This window comes from Thunnus albacares, chromosome 21 (assembly GCF_914725855.1).
Source record: "Thunnus albacares chromosome 21, fThuAlb1.1, whole genome shotgun sequence".
Classification (NCBI taxonomy): domain Eukaryota; kingdom Metazoa; phylum Chordata; class Actinopteri; order Scombriformes; family Scombridae; genus Thunnus; species Thunnus albacares.
In genome coordinates this window covers 10264779-10281116 of record NC_058126.1, presented here as the reverse complement: position 1 = coordinate 10281116, position 16338 = coordinate 10264779, and the positions used below count along the sequence as shown (strand labels likewise).

The 16338-nt window shown below is 40.4% G+C and overlaps 1 protein-coding gene across 6 annotated transcripts in view; it reads right to left on the bottom strand.

Annotated features, from left to right (window-relative positions):
• Positions 1–16338, bottom strand: part of myom1b (myomesin 1b) — a 31294-nt gene that overhangs the window by 10347 nt on the left and 4609 nt on the right. For 4 of the 6 annotated variants that reach the window (XM_044339470.1, XM_044339472.1, XM_044339473.1 and 1 more), the window contains 20 exons: positions 16169–16326; positions 15880–15972; positions 14045–14133; positions 13600–13641; positions 11745–11906; positions 11276–11437; positions 9833–9974; positions 9098–9297; positions 8644–8697; positions 8431–8555; positions 8098–8281; positions 7825–7999; positions 7619–7740; positions 4804–4821; positions 2392–2588; positions 2186–2312; positions 667–851; positions 477–591; positions 241–397; positions 51–157 (listed from right to left, as the gene is read on the bottom strand). In XM_044339470.1, the coding sequence (XP_044195405.1) occupies positions 51–157; positions 241–397; positions 477–591; positions 667–851; positions 2186–2312; positions 2392–2588; positions 4804–4821; positions 7619–7740; positions 7825–7999; positions 8098–8281; positions 8431–8555; positions 8644–8697; positions 9098–9297; positions 9833–9974; positions 11276–11437; positions 11745–11906; positions 13600–13641; positions 14045–14133; positions 15880–15972; positions 16169–16326 (2614 nt within the window). The remainder of the gene's footprint in view (positions 1–50; positions 158–240; positions 398–476; positions 592–666; positions 852–2185; positions 2313–2391; positions 2589–4803; positions 4822–7618; positions 7741–7824; positions 8000–8097; positions 8282–8430; positions 8556–8643; positions 8698–9097; positions 9298–9832; positions 9975–11275; positions 11438–11744; positions 11907–13599; positions 13642–14044; positions 14134–15879; positions 15973–16168; positions 16327–16338) is intronic. The other 2 variants (XM_044339471.1, XM_044339474.1) reach the window with 1 other exon arrangement.

Here is a 16338-nt window from a genome sequence, read left to right as displayed (position 1 = left end):
TCTCAAAACATGTGTTTTTCATTGTTCATCCTCTGGACTTTATCACTTACCTTCCTCAGAGAGAGTGTAGCTGGCTGAAACACCATCAGTGTGGGTGACAAAACAAGAGTAAATACCAATGTCCTCCTCCCCAGGAGTGTTGAAAATGGCTTTGGACCTGCAGAGAAAACACATTATTTGATTAATAAATGACGTCACGGAGCATCAATCAGGGTCTCAATTTAACAAATATAATCTCACATGTTTCCCTTGGTCTCCATAGTCATGCGGGTTGAATCTGTGATTTCTTCGTAATTCTTGGACCACACAAATTTGGAGTCAGCGTTCAAGTCAGAGCATTCAAAGTTCAGGGAGATGACACCGTCATCATCAACATCCACAACGATCTCTGTGGTGCCTGAAACCAGAAAAAAGTGGTGTTACAGCATTCGTTTGCATCATCATTATCTTCATCAGCTCTTCAGACGTTCTCCTACCTGGTTTGGTCACAGCATTGACGGGGTCTGTGACCTCTGAGGTTTTTCCAACGCCAGCTTTATTCTGAGCACGCACACGGAACACATACGTCTCTGCCTCTTTTAGATTCTTAATCTGCAAGATGAAAGAAAATCAACATTACAAACCAGCCGTCACCACATTTTAATAATGTGTTTGGATGATGGCGACCTTGAAGAATGTCTTCTCGGTAGCCTTCGTGTTGACGCCTCTCCACGCCTCCTCTGGTGCGTCCGCTTCCTTGATGTCAATGTAGAACCCGTTGACTGGATCACGGCCCTGGTACACGGGTGCTCTCCATAGCAACACCAGGGAGTCACTTCGCACCTCTCTAATCTCGAGATCATAAGGAGGTCCTGTGGTCCAAAGAGTAAATGTCTCACAGTTGCAGTAACTAAGTATATTTACTTAAGTACAATTTTGAGGTACTTGTACTTTACTTGAGTATTTCCATGTGATTCTACTTTATACTTCCACTCCACTACATTTCAGAGGGAAATATTGTACTTTCTACTCCACTACATTTATCTTACAGCTTTTGTTACTTTTCAGATGAAGATTTGACACAATGGATAATATAACAAGCTTTTAAAATACAACACATTGTTAAAGATGAAACCAGTGGTTTCCAACCTTTCTGCTTTTAACGTCTTATAAAAAGCAGTGTGTAGTCGGGGTCACATTTCAGATGTCTATGAGTTGTTAACAGCTCCACCAAATAGTGATTTTTCCCTCTAAACTTCTCACATGGTTTCATTTCAATACATGTTCAAATGATCCAATATTTCACCAAAAATCAAAGATTAGAGAAAAAGTCCAAAAACTGAAAACAGATTTATGTATCAGAACTTTGTTTTTTCTTCTTTCCTCTCCCATTAATCATCTCACGACCCCTCAGATTTATCTGGTGACCGTTTGAAGGGGCCCGACCCCTAGGTTGGGAACCACTGGACTAAAATAGCTAACTGTATATAAAGTAGTTGAAACTAGCTCCACCTCCAGCAGCTACAACAGTAACATGCTGCTCTAACACTGATGCTTCAGTATTAATAATCTAATGATGTCATATATAATAATATATCAGTCAGAGGGACCAAACCACTACTTTTACTGCAATACTTTAACTACATCAAGCTCATAACTTTTATCGAAGTAGGATTTTTCATGCAGGACTTTTACTTGTAATGGAGTATTTTTGCTGTATTGGTACTTTTACTTAAGTCAAGGATCTAAATACTTCTTCCACCACTGCTTAAAATTCACCCGATGTCTTTGTAATCAGAGGTTTCAAATTGAGACAGACTCTAGTCAGGAATCAAAAAAAAGCCAATAAAAAACTTGGAACTGGAATTTGAGTTTACTATCAATGTCTAGACTTCACTATAAAAGTGTGCAGTGATGGATGTACTTTCAACAATTTTGATAGGAGCCAATCACGTTGCGCAAGCAGGAGGAAAAGGTACGTTAAGGGCTTGAAACTCAAAGGTCAGGACTTGAGCTTGACTTGGGACTTCAGGCAGGACTTCATAGCCAAGACTTGAGACTTATAATGACTTCATCCCACCTCTGACTGTAACTGTCACATCAGTATTAAATTAAAGTACTTTGTATGTTAAAATATTTCAACATGTGTTTCACAAAGGGCTTTCTGTTCTTGAAAACGAGTTCTCAGTCGGTGGTCTAACTGCACCTGGTACGGCAATGGTCCACTCCTCACACAGGAAGGTGTCACTGGGCAGCGACGGGATGCCGACACCTGCCATGTTGGCTGCTCGCACCTGGAACTGATACTTCTTGTTCTCCTTCAGATCAGTTACCTGGAGACAACAGCTCAGTGACGAAACAATCAATCGAAGCCTACATGTGTGTCAAGGAGGGTATCTCATGTCAACTCACCCTATAGGCCCTCTCACTGACAGACTTGATGTTGGCCTCGTGCCACTTTCCCGGCACTCCATCGATGACCTCACGATAATCCACAAAGTATCCGGTGATGTCAGCGCCGCCGATGAAGGTCGGCTGTTTCCAGGCCAGGACCATGGCGTCGCGCACACACTCCAGGACACTGATGCCATAGGGTGGAGTAGGGGAGGCTGAGATGACAGAAAACTCAAATTAACACCATAGTGCCTCAGCAGGGAAACTGTGATGTAATGGGAAACTGAAGCTCTGAAGTAATGACGTGATACTTTCCATTATTCCCATAATCCTCGTTATATGAAATTGCTATAAAATTGTATTTCATAAATTAACTGTAGCTTTGTAGAGGCTGTCGAGCTTCAGTACGCCATTACTGAAAACCTCTGTCACCACTGGATTGTGTATATGTGTTAAGCAAGTGAATGTCTGCTGTAACAGAACTGCACCTTTAACCTTTCATATAAAGTTTTTGTATTATTGTTTTGCTTTAAGGAACAGTTAGAGGTTTTGGGAAAAACATTTATTTGCATTCTTGCCAAGAGTTAGATCTCGCTCTTGTCAAAAAAGCGAACAAGTGTGTCTCCCAAAATGTTGATTCAGTTCCCTTATATCATTAATTAGAAAGCTGCAAAACATTTATATATCATATTGTATTGGTGGTAAAAATATTCTAACAAAGAAGGACACTGTGATTTCTGAGACTTGGAATCAAAGGGCTTTTATGTAGGATCATGTAACATGGTGATAATAAATCAGGCCGTCAAACACAAATAGTCACGTGAACTTGATACCCTCCCCTATTTCGGGGTGGGAAGCTGTGTCCAAGAGGGCGACATCTGGAGAAGCACACAGTCTGCTACTAAAAAGGTCTCAGGTCACAAAGTGTCCTGCTCTTGTGTTGGTTGGATGACCCACTTCTCAAGCACAGTGTGTGATTAGCTGACTCCTGCCATGACATACTTGTGTTTGTGTGTTAATATGCTGTTTGGTACTCCGAGTGATGGCAGGTCCTGAGGTGCCAGGTGACTGAAACCAGGCCTCGAGTGAGGAGGTTGTGTGAAAGTAGAGGCCAGTGAAACATCTAAGCGTGACTGTGTTGAGTTAAATCTAAATTAGGAAGTGTTTTACAGTGACTTACCTTTACAAGAAGAATGCCAGTAGAGCAATTCACCTACTGTTTATTGAATAGTTGAAGTCACTCATATTTGAAGTGAACCTTGTAGAACTGATACAACAAAGGAAAATCCCTCTTTCATTACATGACAACATCGGGGTAGAATACTTTGTTAAGACTTTATTTTGCTTCATTTTATACTACTTTCCTGAATTTTTTTAAATGTAATTTGCAGGCATTTAATGGTTCATTTTTAGGACATTTTACAGAAAGGGTGGTGCTATTTGGTACAAATTATATTATTTATATTAAGAAAAATGGAGGGAAAAAAGTGTTATGGTGGTTTGGTTGGTAAGTAGCCAATCATTATATTGAGTTCATACGTAGTTATTAATTTGCAAAAATTTGTAATAAATTCGATTTTTAATAAACCGGATAATAACAATAACTGATCATCTTAACAGTGCTTTAACTGACAGAAAATATATTTTGAATGATATATTAGCATATCAGATTATTTCTTAAAAACGATATAATGAGTGCATTTTCCTATATAACTCTTTTTCAGTTCTGTTCTTCATATAGTTTTTACCAAATTGCACCATCCTTTCTGTAAAATTACCTAAAATTAACTGTGAAATACCTGTAAATTACTCTTTTCTGAAAATAGCATTAAATTAAGGAACCTGTAAAAGAAAATGTTACCAATACTTTCTTTTCAGATGAAATCATGGATCATCATGAAGTGATGGTGGGAAATAGTGTTTTATTTTGTGGAGGGGGGTTTTTTTTTGGACTTGACAAAAAGGTTTTCATCTCACACCGGTGCTCACCTGCCGACTCTCTCCTGGGCCTCGCTGTCTTCCGATTAGCAGAAGCATCTACTGAGAACTTACGTGCCTGCGTGGCCTCAGGCTCACCGGCTGTCTTTACAGCCTGATCCTGAACCTCAGCACTGACGGGGTCTAAGTGTGCAGCTGTGACTATGTCAGTAAGTGAGTCAGAAACTGAGCCTGACACAGACAGGTCTTTTGCCAGGTTAGGGGCCCAGGACACACCGCCTCTCTTCCCCCCCTTGTTTTTACTCTCCGTGGGGTCTGCGAGGCCCGAGCTAGTAGCCCTGGCCCCCTGCCTGGCTTCAGTGTCAGCCTGAGCTTTGCGCTTTTGCATTGTGTCAGGAGGGGACTGGACAGTTTCATGCTTGCCCGTCCAGCGTGGCCTGTGCTCAGTTAGTTGGCCCACGTTACCCCCCGGCCCCATCTCCGGCAACACACCATGAGGGATGCCGCCCCCTACAGGAGTTAGCAGAGAAAAGCAAAAGAGGCTTTTTAAAACAGGCAAAACATACATTCACAAGTCTCTGATCTCAATCGCAAAGAGAAGACAAGCAGAAACAGAAAGACAGAAACAAATATTCAGGTCATCAGCCTTTAAAATTCAGTAAAATGTCTTCATCTGACTGGGTGTGAAAAATGAAGACAAGATGACCAACAAGTGACATCCATGTGAGGAGGCGAGCAGGCATCATTTGGGATTATGAAAGCATGCAGGCGTGTGACAGAGAACATCCAGTGAGTGAGTGTGGGTGTGCAGGCTTTGCACCAAGCCTTCATGAAAAGAACACCGTGCTTTAGTAATGATGCCAACAGATTTCATTACCTCTAAGATTTCAACTCAAAAGATGAAATAATTGATGTGTTAATATCATTACCTTGTGATCTAATTCATATCATATCATAAAATTCAGTTTTTGTGTTCTGTTTTTTTCTGTTTTGTCTTAATATAAAGCCTTTTGAGCTTTAGCTGCTGTACAAAAGGTGTTATGTGAAATAAAGTTCATTATAAATGTAACAATAATGTAGCAATGTGCTCAGCATGGATATCCGAGACATTTATCAAAATATTCTGTTCTTTGTAATTCAACATAATAGAAGTTAATGTGTTTCCTGCTAATATGTGACTATAAAAAAAAATAGATTGGCATTTTTACTAAGTGTGTTTCATAAGGAGAGCATGCTGCTCAGCACAAAGCTGTGAGTTAGTAATAATGCAGAGTGGTTTCAGGGAACAAGAACAGATAAGATCATAAAGAGCATTTCTGACAAATGATAGCAGCAGTATCGGTCTGTCTGTATAGTACATGTTAGTCTGAACTAAATTAGTTGTACTTTTCTTTACGTCTTTGAAAAGTGTTTTCTAATGTAATGATAACAGCTTGACATTTCGGGGAATACGCTTATTCGCTTTCTTGTCATTGTTATATGGGAAGATTGATACCACTCTTATATCTGTTTGGTAAATATAAAAGCATACAGCTAGGAGCTATTATCATAGTTTAGCATAGCATAGCGTAACTGGAAGCCTGTCAATCTAACGGTGACAACAAGACTGCAGGAAGTTACTGCGCCTGGCCACGAAATAGTCTCACACATAACTCTCTGATTAACCACAAATTTTTTTAGACTTAGGTTTTTGTATGAATTAAACAAAAAAGATATAATGTGTTGATTAGTGAGCTTTAGAGGCACTGGTAGATATATATATTTTTAACCTTTGGGCTGTTTGCAGTATTTATGCTAAGCTAAGCTAACCAGCTGCTAGCTGTAACTTCATTTAATCTTCTCATCTAATTCTGGGCAATAAAGCATATTTCTCAAATTGTCATACTGTTCCTTTAAATGTTACATTGACCTTTTTGTGTGTTTTTTTGTATACATTTCCAATATAATGATATAAATCAATATTGAATGAAATGCTCCAATCAATATCATGATATGGATTTCAGCCCTAGTATGTGCATTATGTGTCCTTAGTCTGTGTGTAACTCAGATTTCAAAAAATGATAAGATTATTAAGGACAAAATGAGTGTAGTGAATGAGTGTAACCCTCCTTGGATAGTGTAGTCATTTCAAACAGAACAATACTACTGCGAGGTTAGTTGCCAAGACAGAAGTTGAGAGACTCAGTGCAGTTTAAGGGTACCGGTGGGGTGGGAGAGGTCTGTGTGGTGGTACCTTTAGCACCATGTGGGGTTGCCGACACGTCTCGTGCCCAGGATAGGTGAGGGAAATGAGAGGTGGTGGTTGTGGTTGTGGTTGTGGTGGTGGTGTGTGATACTGGGCTGGTTTGTAACGACCACTGAATTGGATCGCACTGACCCAAATTAGAGGAAGTCTACAAGTCCTGACCCTGATAGGCTGTGCAGGGAGGAGGAGAGGGAAGGAGTGGGAGGGGATAGGTGTGGCTGGACAGGGTGGTGGGTAGGTGGAGCACACGACAGTGTGGAATAACGTGACAGGGTGACGGAGTGGAACCATGGTGGAGAAAGTGTGGGAGTGCAGATGCTGGTGATATAAAGAGCTGAAGACATGTCTCAAGAGAACAGACGTAATCCATAACATAATGTTAACATATCAGGAAAAATGGCAATTCCTGTATAACATTTAAAAAAACTAAGCCAAGAAAATCCCACCCTGAGGGCCAGCACTAAATAGCACTGAATAGTGCTGTTCAGTGCATTCCACAAGTCAATTTGTGTTTAAATTTCATGTTTTTAATTAAAAACTACCTCACCCATTTCTACTTCAGACGTAAGTTACAGTAAAATGGGTGTGTCATTATTTGGAAAAGCTGTCCATTCATTAAAATAATAATTTTGTTCTGCCTGCACTGCATTCTGCACGATCTACTGAAAACGCTACAGTGAAGAAAGTGATATCCGTTGCATCTGAATGATGATTATTAAAACTTACTGTAAAATTGTTGCTGTTATTTTAGACTGATATCACTTTTAACACAATGGAAAACTTAAATAGTTCTGCAAAATGTAATATATAGCATATCTCAACATAATAGTATCTGTGTTAATCCATGGAAGTTTAACAAATATACAACAAAATGGACTCAGAAATGCCGCTACAACACCAACAGCTGTTTTTAAAACATTATTAAAGAGATTTCTTCAGGGCGATTTTTCACTTTAAGCCATAAATCTGACTTTAAACAACAGGATGAACTATGATTCTGAGCATCCTCTAACTTCTACATAAACTCTTTGTATTCAGACATGAACCCTCCATTTTACTCACCAATTGCAGCCTTCACCTTCACAGGCTCAGACTCTTCAGAGAACTGGCTGAGCCCTGCGGCGTTCACGGCCCTCACCCTCAACACGTACGTCTCTTCTGTCATCAGACCGTGGCAAATAAACCTACGAGAAGGGGGCAGAATTTTAACATATGACAGTATTTGGGCCAATATAATCCTCAGTGAATAAAATGAGGGGTAATTCTACCTGGTAGCATTCACGGGTTTGTTGTTGCACGGCTCCCAGACATTGCTGCCCACAAGACTGGCCTCAATGTAATATCCCACCAACTCTTTAGCGTCATGGGACGCTTCCCAAGACACAACGACTGATGTGTCTGTGTTTCTTGTTGGAACAACTTTGCTTGGGGCAGAGGGGATATCTGTGGACCAGAACATTTTACATTTTTTGGGTCATTAACTGTAATATTGCTGCACAGTATGTGTGTGATTGTGTGTGTGTGTGTGTGTGTTTTCTGACCAAGCTTGTCACCAACTGTGGTGGCCTCAGTTGGGTCAGAGGGCTCGCCGACGCCAGCGGAGTTGCAGCAGCGGACACGGAAGTTGTAGGATTTTCCCTCGGCGAGATCAAACAATGCAAAGCGAGGAGATCTGACTGGGATCTCTGTGTTCACCCTCTGCCAGCTGTCTGAGCCAGACACACACTGACAAAAACAAAGAAAAAAAGGGTCAAATAGTCATCCAAACCAAAACGACGTGTTACAAATTCAACTGCAGCAAAAGGTGTTTTAGGGTGGATTTTTCCTTTAATAGGTAACATGTAAAAATATGATGTGAAGGAGATGAAATTTACCTTTTCCACGTAGTACATGACACCCTCAAGGCCTTTCTCTCCAGGTGGTTTCCAGCTCAGCACCACATAGTTCTTGGTTGCCTCTGTAACCTGCAGCTCACGAGGTCTTCCGGGAACAATGCCCTCTGATGGTGGAAAGATTAAGGATTAAGTACCTTAACACAGCAGCTGAGCAACAGTAAAATGGGCTTCTGGGTTTCTGGGAGTTCCTACCTGCAGGCTCCTCCTCTGTCACAATGATCTGTCCGGTCCAGGGAGCAGAGGTACCTGACAGCAAGGAGATGATGAGTGGTATTCTTTTTATTATGTGTAAGTATTAACATTTCTATATTTTGTTCCAATATTAACAATTTCTAATTGATCCATTTTAATGTCAAAAACACCCACCAAACCTACTCAGTAAGAGGAAAAATATGTATGTTAAACAACATTACTGAACAATTAAACAGACTAAATAAAACTGTAAAGAAACGACAGTTTCATCACTGTTTTATGGAGCTGTTGTCAACAAATACAGTACCTTAACCCTCATGTTAACCCACTTTTAATACTACTGTTCTACTACTTTACTTCACTAAGTTCATTAAGCTTTTTAAATATGGACAGGAGTCTGGTAAGGTGTTTGTGGCGAGGCATAGGATAAAGTCAGAAGCTCAGGGTGTGGTACCTCTCATGCGGGCGCGGTCGGCAGGGTCCATGGCAGCCACCGGCTCAGACACGCGGGACGGATGGCTCATGCCGCTCTTGTTGACCGCACGCACACGGAAGATGTAAGAACGACCTTCAACCAAGCCAGTGACGGGGAAACGGGCAAACTTGATTGGAGTGTCATTGCACTGGCACCAGTGGTTGGTTCCAACCTCACATCTGTACACATATGACAATATAGTTAGGTTTTTATTGATTTATTTTAAAATTATTGCCACTGTGGGGCAATAATATGTGTAAGAAGTGCAGCCAAATGGGGCAGAGGCTTGAGTACGGTCTAGACCTGCTCTATGAAATTGAATTGAATTGAATTGAAGTATAGCTGTTTTTTCATACCACTTGATTTTTGTCAATCACTTGTCAACCAAGGTGTCCCCAATACCGTATTGTCTTTTTCCTTCATCTTTCCTTTTTCCTTTATCCAGTTTATGTTTACGCTTTTTTAACAAACGACAAAAACATTTTTCTTGCAGGAAAATCTAGCAAATATCAATTCTTTATGAAGTGAGCATATAGATTAAATCACTTCAGTAAAAAACTTAGGAGAGAAAAGCAAAATGTCGCAGACTATAACTATAAATCTGTGATTCTCCTACTCCCTCCACTCTTGGACAGGTTCTATCAAGATGACCTCTGCTGAGATACATATGTCAAATGTTTAGAAGGAGTAACAGGCAGTAACATGATGACTGACCTGTCCACAAAGTAACCCAGGATGGACTCTCCGCCATCCACAGCTGGCTGCTTCCAGCTGACAATAATGTAATCTTTGTTGGCATCCAGACAGCACACGTCCAGAGGGGCACCTGGAGCTCCTTCCACGTCAGCATCAGAATCTAACACATACAGTAAAGAAACCATCAGTTTGGTCAATATACTTACTCTGTTCTGTCTGTCTTACAAACAGATAAACTGTGCTCCACTGGGGTTTTTTTCATATTTATTTACCTAAGTTTTACCTAAAACAGTTTGATTCTAGCTGGTTGTTTTAAAGCGAGCTGTGCCCCTTGGTGAACTGTGTAGCTGCAGGGCTCGATGCCAGGAATGTCGCTGGTACCTCAAGTCAAACACAAGCCCGCAGCAATCGGCGGCGTGAGGACAGAATTAGCAGTAGCCCTCCCCAGAGTGAAAGGGGATAAGAGAGGTGACCCTTAAAGAAACATAGCTCAGTCTGTGGATAAAGCGAAGGCACCTAGCAAAGGCTCCCCTAAAGTAATGGATATAAACAGGATGTGTCTATATGAAGCCTGTATTTACAACCGTAAAGGCAGTATCTCACTTACATTCAAACTTATTAACTAAATTACACCTTTTTTTTTTTTTTTAAGTTGAATCGGAGAGTTTGTCGGCTCATAATGCTAGCTAGAAAGATCAGGAAGGACACTGGGCAGCCTATTGTTTCTCCTTGAAGCAGATATATCTTCTGTATTCACAGCCAGCCATTCCATAGCTGAGCTCTCTGAGAATAGCCCGGCTTCAGCCCAGCTCATATAGCGTTTTGTTATGGAGACGCTGGCTGTACCTGGCGTCTTCTTTACTGAGCGTCCCTGAGTTGTAGCAGTGGAACAACAGGGTCTATTTTCTAGCATGTTCATTCTCAACGTGGTTCATCTGGAGAAGCCGAGGCTGGAAAGGTCAGATTGTCTCTCAAGGTATCAAAGATAAGCTTCACTGACCATTTTTTCCATGGTATTCAAACGGATGCCGGGGAGTTGTCACTCGACAGCGTCTCTATTAGAGATACCCTATTTAAAACCTCTCACTCATATTCAAAAACTTTGACTACTAAACACTTGACTATTAAATGTGGCATTGTCATAAGGTGCCAGAGGACACGCTGCTGTGTCTTTGACCTTTGGCATACTTAACAAAAACAAAGCTGGAGGAATCAGGGCCAAATTTAGCTTGCAGCGAAAACGTCTGCAGGTAGTTGTCTTAGATATGTTAACATATATAAGTTGAGTTGAGGCATATTTATGGTGAGTTGCTCCTAATTTATGAAAGCTAAATTATGCAAAAAAGAGAAATAAATAGGAATTAAATATTGTGGTAATAAAATGTAAAAACTGTAACCACACAAATTAGATATTGCAGCACTTTGTAATGACAAGAGAACTTTTAGGGAAGGTGAACCCACCTCTGACAAAGACGTAGGCGGAGTAGGTTTCATATCCAGACTTGGTGGTAACACGCAGGGTGTAGAGCCCCTCGTCCTCTTTGTTCAGGTGTGTGAGCGTCAGTGTGGCTCGGTCTCCACTCCAGTGCATGTGGCTCCATTTAGATTCAGTTAGCAGAACATCTGGAAAAAGAAAGAAGGTAGTAGTGGTAATCATTGATATAATCCTTTTTTATAAAAAGAAAATATGCAACCATAAAATCTTAATTTAGACATAATAACTGTGCAGATTTCATGAAGTACATACTTTTTAGAGCTGAAATAATCCCAAACAATATTATATAAGTATAGTTTTTTACAGATTAGATAAATGGTAGATTTGACACCCCCATTGTCTCAAAAACAGTTTGCCTTTCAAGTGAATTAAGTAAAAGCAAAAGACCCCACACTGATCGTCCTGTTGGAGACAAGAGACAAACAATCTACTTACGGTCTCTGTACCACTGGACCTCTGGCTGGTAGCGGTGCAGGTGAGGGTAGATGATGACCGTACATCCAAGACTCATGGTCTCACCCTCTCTTCCAAATGATACGCCGAACGTATCAACAATGTGAGTCTTGAAGGTGATGCCATACTCAGACACTGGGCCGTCTACAGACAAAACATGAGATAGCAGAGTCAGTTTGCAATCGCACAGCAATTAATTTTGCAAATTCAGACAAGTGGGACGACGACATATCGAGTGGGAAAATGACACACTGGACTGGAAAAAATGGAGACATAGCATGATCACAATCAATACTCATATCCACAGAAAAACCCAGAAAAGAAACATGAACAGTATGCTAGATCAAAACTTTGCAGTCAGACAGAGGAGGTGGATCAGATGTATCACATGTGAAGATGAACAACAGAAACAAACCAAAAGAGTGACACTGAAAGTACTTTACAGTGCTCAAAAAAACAATTCTGACAACTTGATATCATGCACAACAGTGAAGCACAACAGACACATGAAAACCCAGTTGAAGTAAGATAAACAAAACAAGATTCATTGATTTCAACTGCTTAATTAGTTTAAATTTGATGTGAAAGTGTGATTAGGATCTTTATTGTGTTGTTAATCATGTACACATATGAAATATCAACATATAGCCGGGATTATATAATAATCTCTGAAGTAAAATTAAAAAATACTTTGTAAAAATGTGCTACTTGTACTACTTCCAAAGCACTATTAATTATGTTAGACACTATCAAGTGGTAATGTATGTATTCTCATATAACACAAATGCATTTTGAGAACATTTTCATCTCAAAAATGTCTCAGTTGATCATGAAAATCTGGCAGAGTCCTTGTAAACTTCCTAAACTACATGACAACATACCTTTACAAGGTTGTATACTAATGCAACATTGTTTATGCACACAGAGTGCTGGTATTCAACCTAACAATGCTGAAAAATCTAGAGATTTTTCCAGAGTAACCAGGAGAAAAACTGTGAATTCTACATTTCTGAACAGACAAGAGTGATCATGCATGGACACATAGTCAGTGGATACACCAAAACTCTCTCAAACCAGATCTCTGCGACCCTGTTACCTTCAATAACGTCCCCTGCATTGCCGCCGCAGCATCAAGGAAACAAAAAAGTCGTCAGCGCAGTAGCACCCACTGTCTTCCCAGCCCCCACCCCACCCAAGGTCAATGCACAACACAGCATAGATAATGTTAATGATGTAGAATTAATTTTGACAAATAAATACATACATGATGATAAAATTAAAGCTGCATCAATCAGTATTTTTATTTTGCAACTGAATCAAATGACTGCATGTAATGTAAGTGACAAACCCACTGAGAATTATTTTTATATTGAAACTCTGCAGCTCTATTCTTTTAAGCATCTTTTAGCTAATTGTTTTAAACTTTATGGTGCATGTAATGTTATTGGTTCAGTCTCAACACCAAATTTCCAGCAGAAGCAGATACAGTAGCTGTCTCAAGCAAACAAGCTCAGCTAACCCCATTATGGTACAGTACCTAGCCAGCAGACAAAGTTAGCGGTTAGCTGTTTAGCGACAAAGTTAGCGGTTTGGTGGAGACCAAATCATGGTAAAAAAAAGAAGAAATGTTGAACATTCAGAGGATGACCAGAAAAAAACTAAATTAAATGATGCTCTGTGTCCGCTGGATACACAAGCAACTGTTTGCTAACAAGTTAGCCATAACAATTTTAACACGAGTAGGGTGTTTGTCAGCCATCTGATTAATGCAGCTTTAAATACACAATGCAGGATATAATGAAAAATAAATGCAAGCATATAATAAATTCACACTTACGTCGAGGGGCTGGCAGGGACTCATCAATTTCCCCTTTGAACCCTGTGAAGAATAGCAGCATTTGCTATAAATACATATTAATAAAGCATAAAATATTATATATAATAGAATAATGACAAACTATATATGCAGCATTATACTGACAAAATATAAAAATCAAATGAGACATTATATACAACTTTACAGGAGCATTGCACACAAACAAAAGACAGTGACGTTATGCCATAAAATAGTCTGTAATAACTGTATCTATCTCTGAAACCTTTAAAGGCATTTTGACACTTGACACACTGGTGAGCTGGAGAAGATAATCTCAACATAACAGGCTTTGTTTTGTGACTTTAAATGAACATGTGGTCATGAGAAAACAGTTGGGAGAGCTTGTGGAGGATTTGTATGTGAGCACTGGGTTTGTGGTGTGGCGTCGAGACTTGGTGAAACCTACTCTTCACGACGACGGAGGCAAATGCAGACAGCTCTCCCTTGGAGTTCATAGCAGAGACGCGATACTGCGCCGTGTCATCGAAATCACATCTGAAAAAGGAGAACGTCAGATGATCAATGTCCATGATACACACATTCTATCTCTTCAGGATTCATATGTACAGTGCCCTTCCCCCACCTCAACCTCAGCCCTCTCAACCATGTAAATAATACCAACTATGTGAGCCTCAACTGTAAAGCGTTCCTTAACTCCTGGCCAGGAATACTCAGGCAATAAATAGACTCCACTGGTGATGTCATTTGAACCAAGTGCTGTGGGCCTCTGTACATGAAAGCATCTGTTGTGAGAAATGCATTATGGAAACCAACAGTTAACAGGCGTATTGTACTGTAATGTGAACAAAATTCAAGATAGCAGTGTTTGTTATCTCTTGCTTGTTGAAATAGTCAAAAATGGCTTGTTGAAAGGGTGCAAAATTACCTTTTTTGTCCACCGGCCAAGTGGATATATAGGTTACCATTGTCTTTTTGGCTGGTAAGTGAAACAAATCTACCAGCCACTTGCATATTTTACCAGCATTTGGCTGGTGGCTGGTGCTAATTTTGTACCCTAGTTCAAATGTGATCTAGACTATCTGTAGACATGCTCTTAGTTATGTGCGGCAGCCTGGGAAATGATTTTGGTCTTTGTCCAGCTCAGAGGCCTCTAGTGTCAGTCTGTTTGAGCAAGTCAGGCAGGGACCAAGGGAAATTTCAACAAATCACACATAAAGACAACAGTTTTGGTTCAACAAACATATGTTCTCTACTTGGTTGCAATCATGGCTGAAAGCTGATGCTAATGTGGGTAGATGCTGTCTCTTTTTTTCCTATGTTAGTATCTCAATACCTAATTCATTTTGATTTTCAGAATTATTGTCCCACTAAGGACTAAGGCATAAAGATATGGTCACATTGTTTCTATTGAAGCCTGGAGGACAGACAGATTCAAGCATGCGTTTCCTGTTGTGGTGCCAGCTCCAGCTGGATTTGGCAGATTTGCAGGTCAGAGTTCACCTTTTTTTCAGCTTTGACAGAGCGGATGTGCTAAGCTGATAGAAACACTGCTGTAGTTTGTTTGGAAATGGTAAAGTTTTTATTCTAGTGTATTACATCACCATTTCAGTTCATTATCACCCTACCAGACTACAAACAGTGGCATAGATCTCATACACTGTTTATAGTTTATGATCAGTATTTCTTTATTTCCAACATCAGCGCCTTTTTTTAGGGCTGAGAGTGGGAACATTTCTGTTGAACAGAAATTTAATGTGACAGTACCTTAAATAGAAGTATGTTCTGGGGTGTATTTGCTTAACTGACAGTTGTCTCAACCTATCAGAGCTAGCTGTGGTGGTTGCTGCATGCTCATCCCACCTCATCTCCTCCCAGGCTTCCTTCTTTCTCCAAAATTTTGATTTTTTGGCTCCAGTTAAATTTAACCTTTAAATTGTCCCAACAGAAACTTATCATGGATGGCATCATGGACACTACATTGCCCATGCTTTTCTTATTTTCTTGAGGTAAATAATCGTATTGCCTGAGTTCAACTCAAGTGACAGTGCCTGAGAACTGCAATTTTTCAGGTTAAAGCTGGTTGGAAAGGAAAGGACTGACAGAGGAGTGACAAGTTAAAGAAGTCTATGCAAGCTAAATTGTGTGCAAATGGTTCAACAGTTCTATTGAAAGACAATGAAGAAGTGATATTATATTGATGTTAAACTATGGCACAAGATGGCAGTGGTTTTTTGAGAATACTTTATTTTGAGTACTGTGAATAGGAGAAGCTACACCTACCTGTTAATCTCCAGTGAGTGCACGTTGTAACTGCTCTGAAGTTTAAACTTGCCAGGGTGGGCAAGTGGGTCAATTGTCACATTGTTTTTGTACCTTGTGGTGGGAGGCAGAGAACATGAAAGACAGACGAAAGGAAGCAGAAAGAACTTGACAAGGATGAAACAGAATCACAAGGGGAGAAATAAAGCCATGGAAGCTAGATGGCGCTCAAAGGAAACAGCACGATGTTGAGAGGACAGAAAGGACAGACATGAGTTTATGTTATGGGCAATGTGTGTCTGCAACCTACCAGACGACCCGTGGGTCAGGCCAGCCGCTGACAGTGCAATGCAGCCGCACACACTGATTCTCCCACACGGTGTGGGAGCGAGGTTTAATCACAAAGTTCGGGGCGTGCATTAGGCTGTCTTCGTTCATACGCTTGAAGTGTTCCCCGTGTTCATGGATCTAGAGACGGAA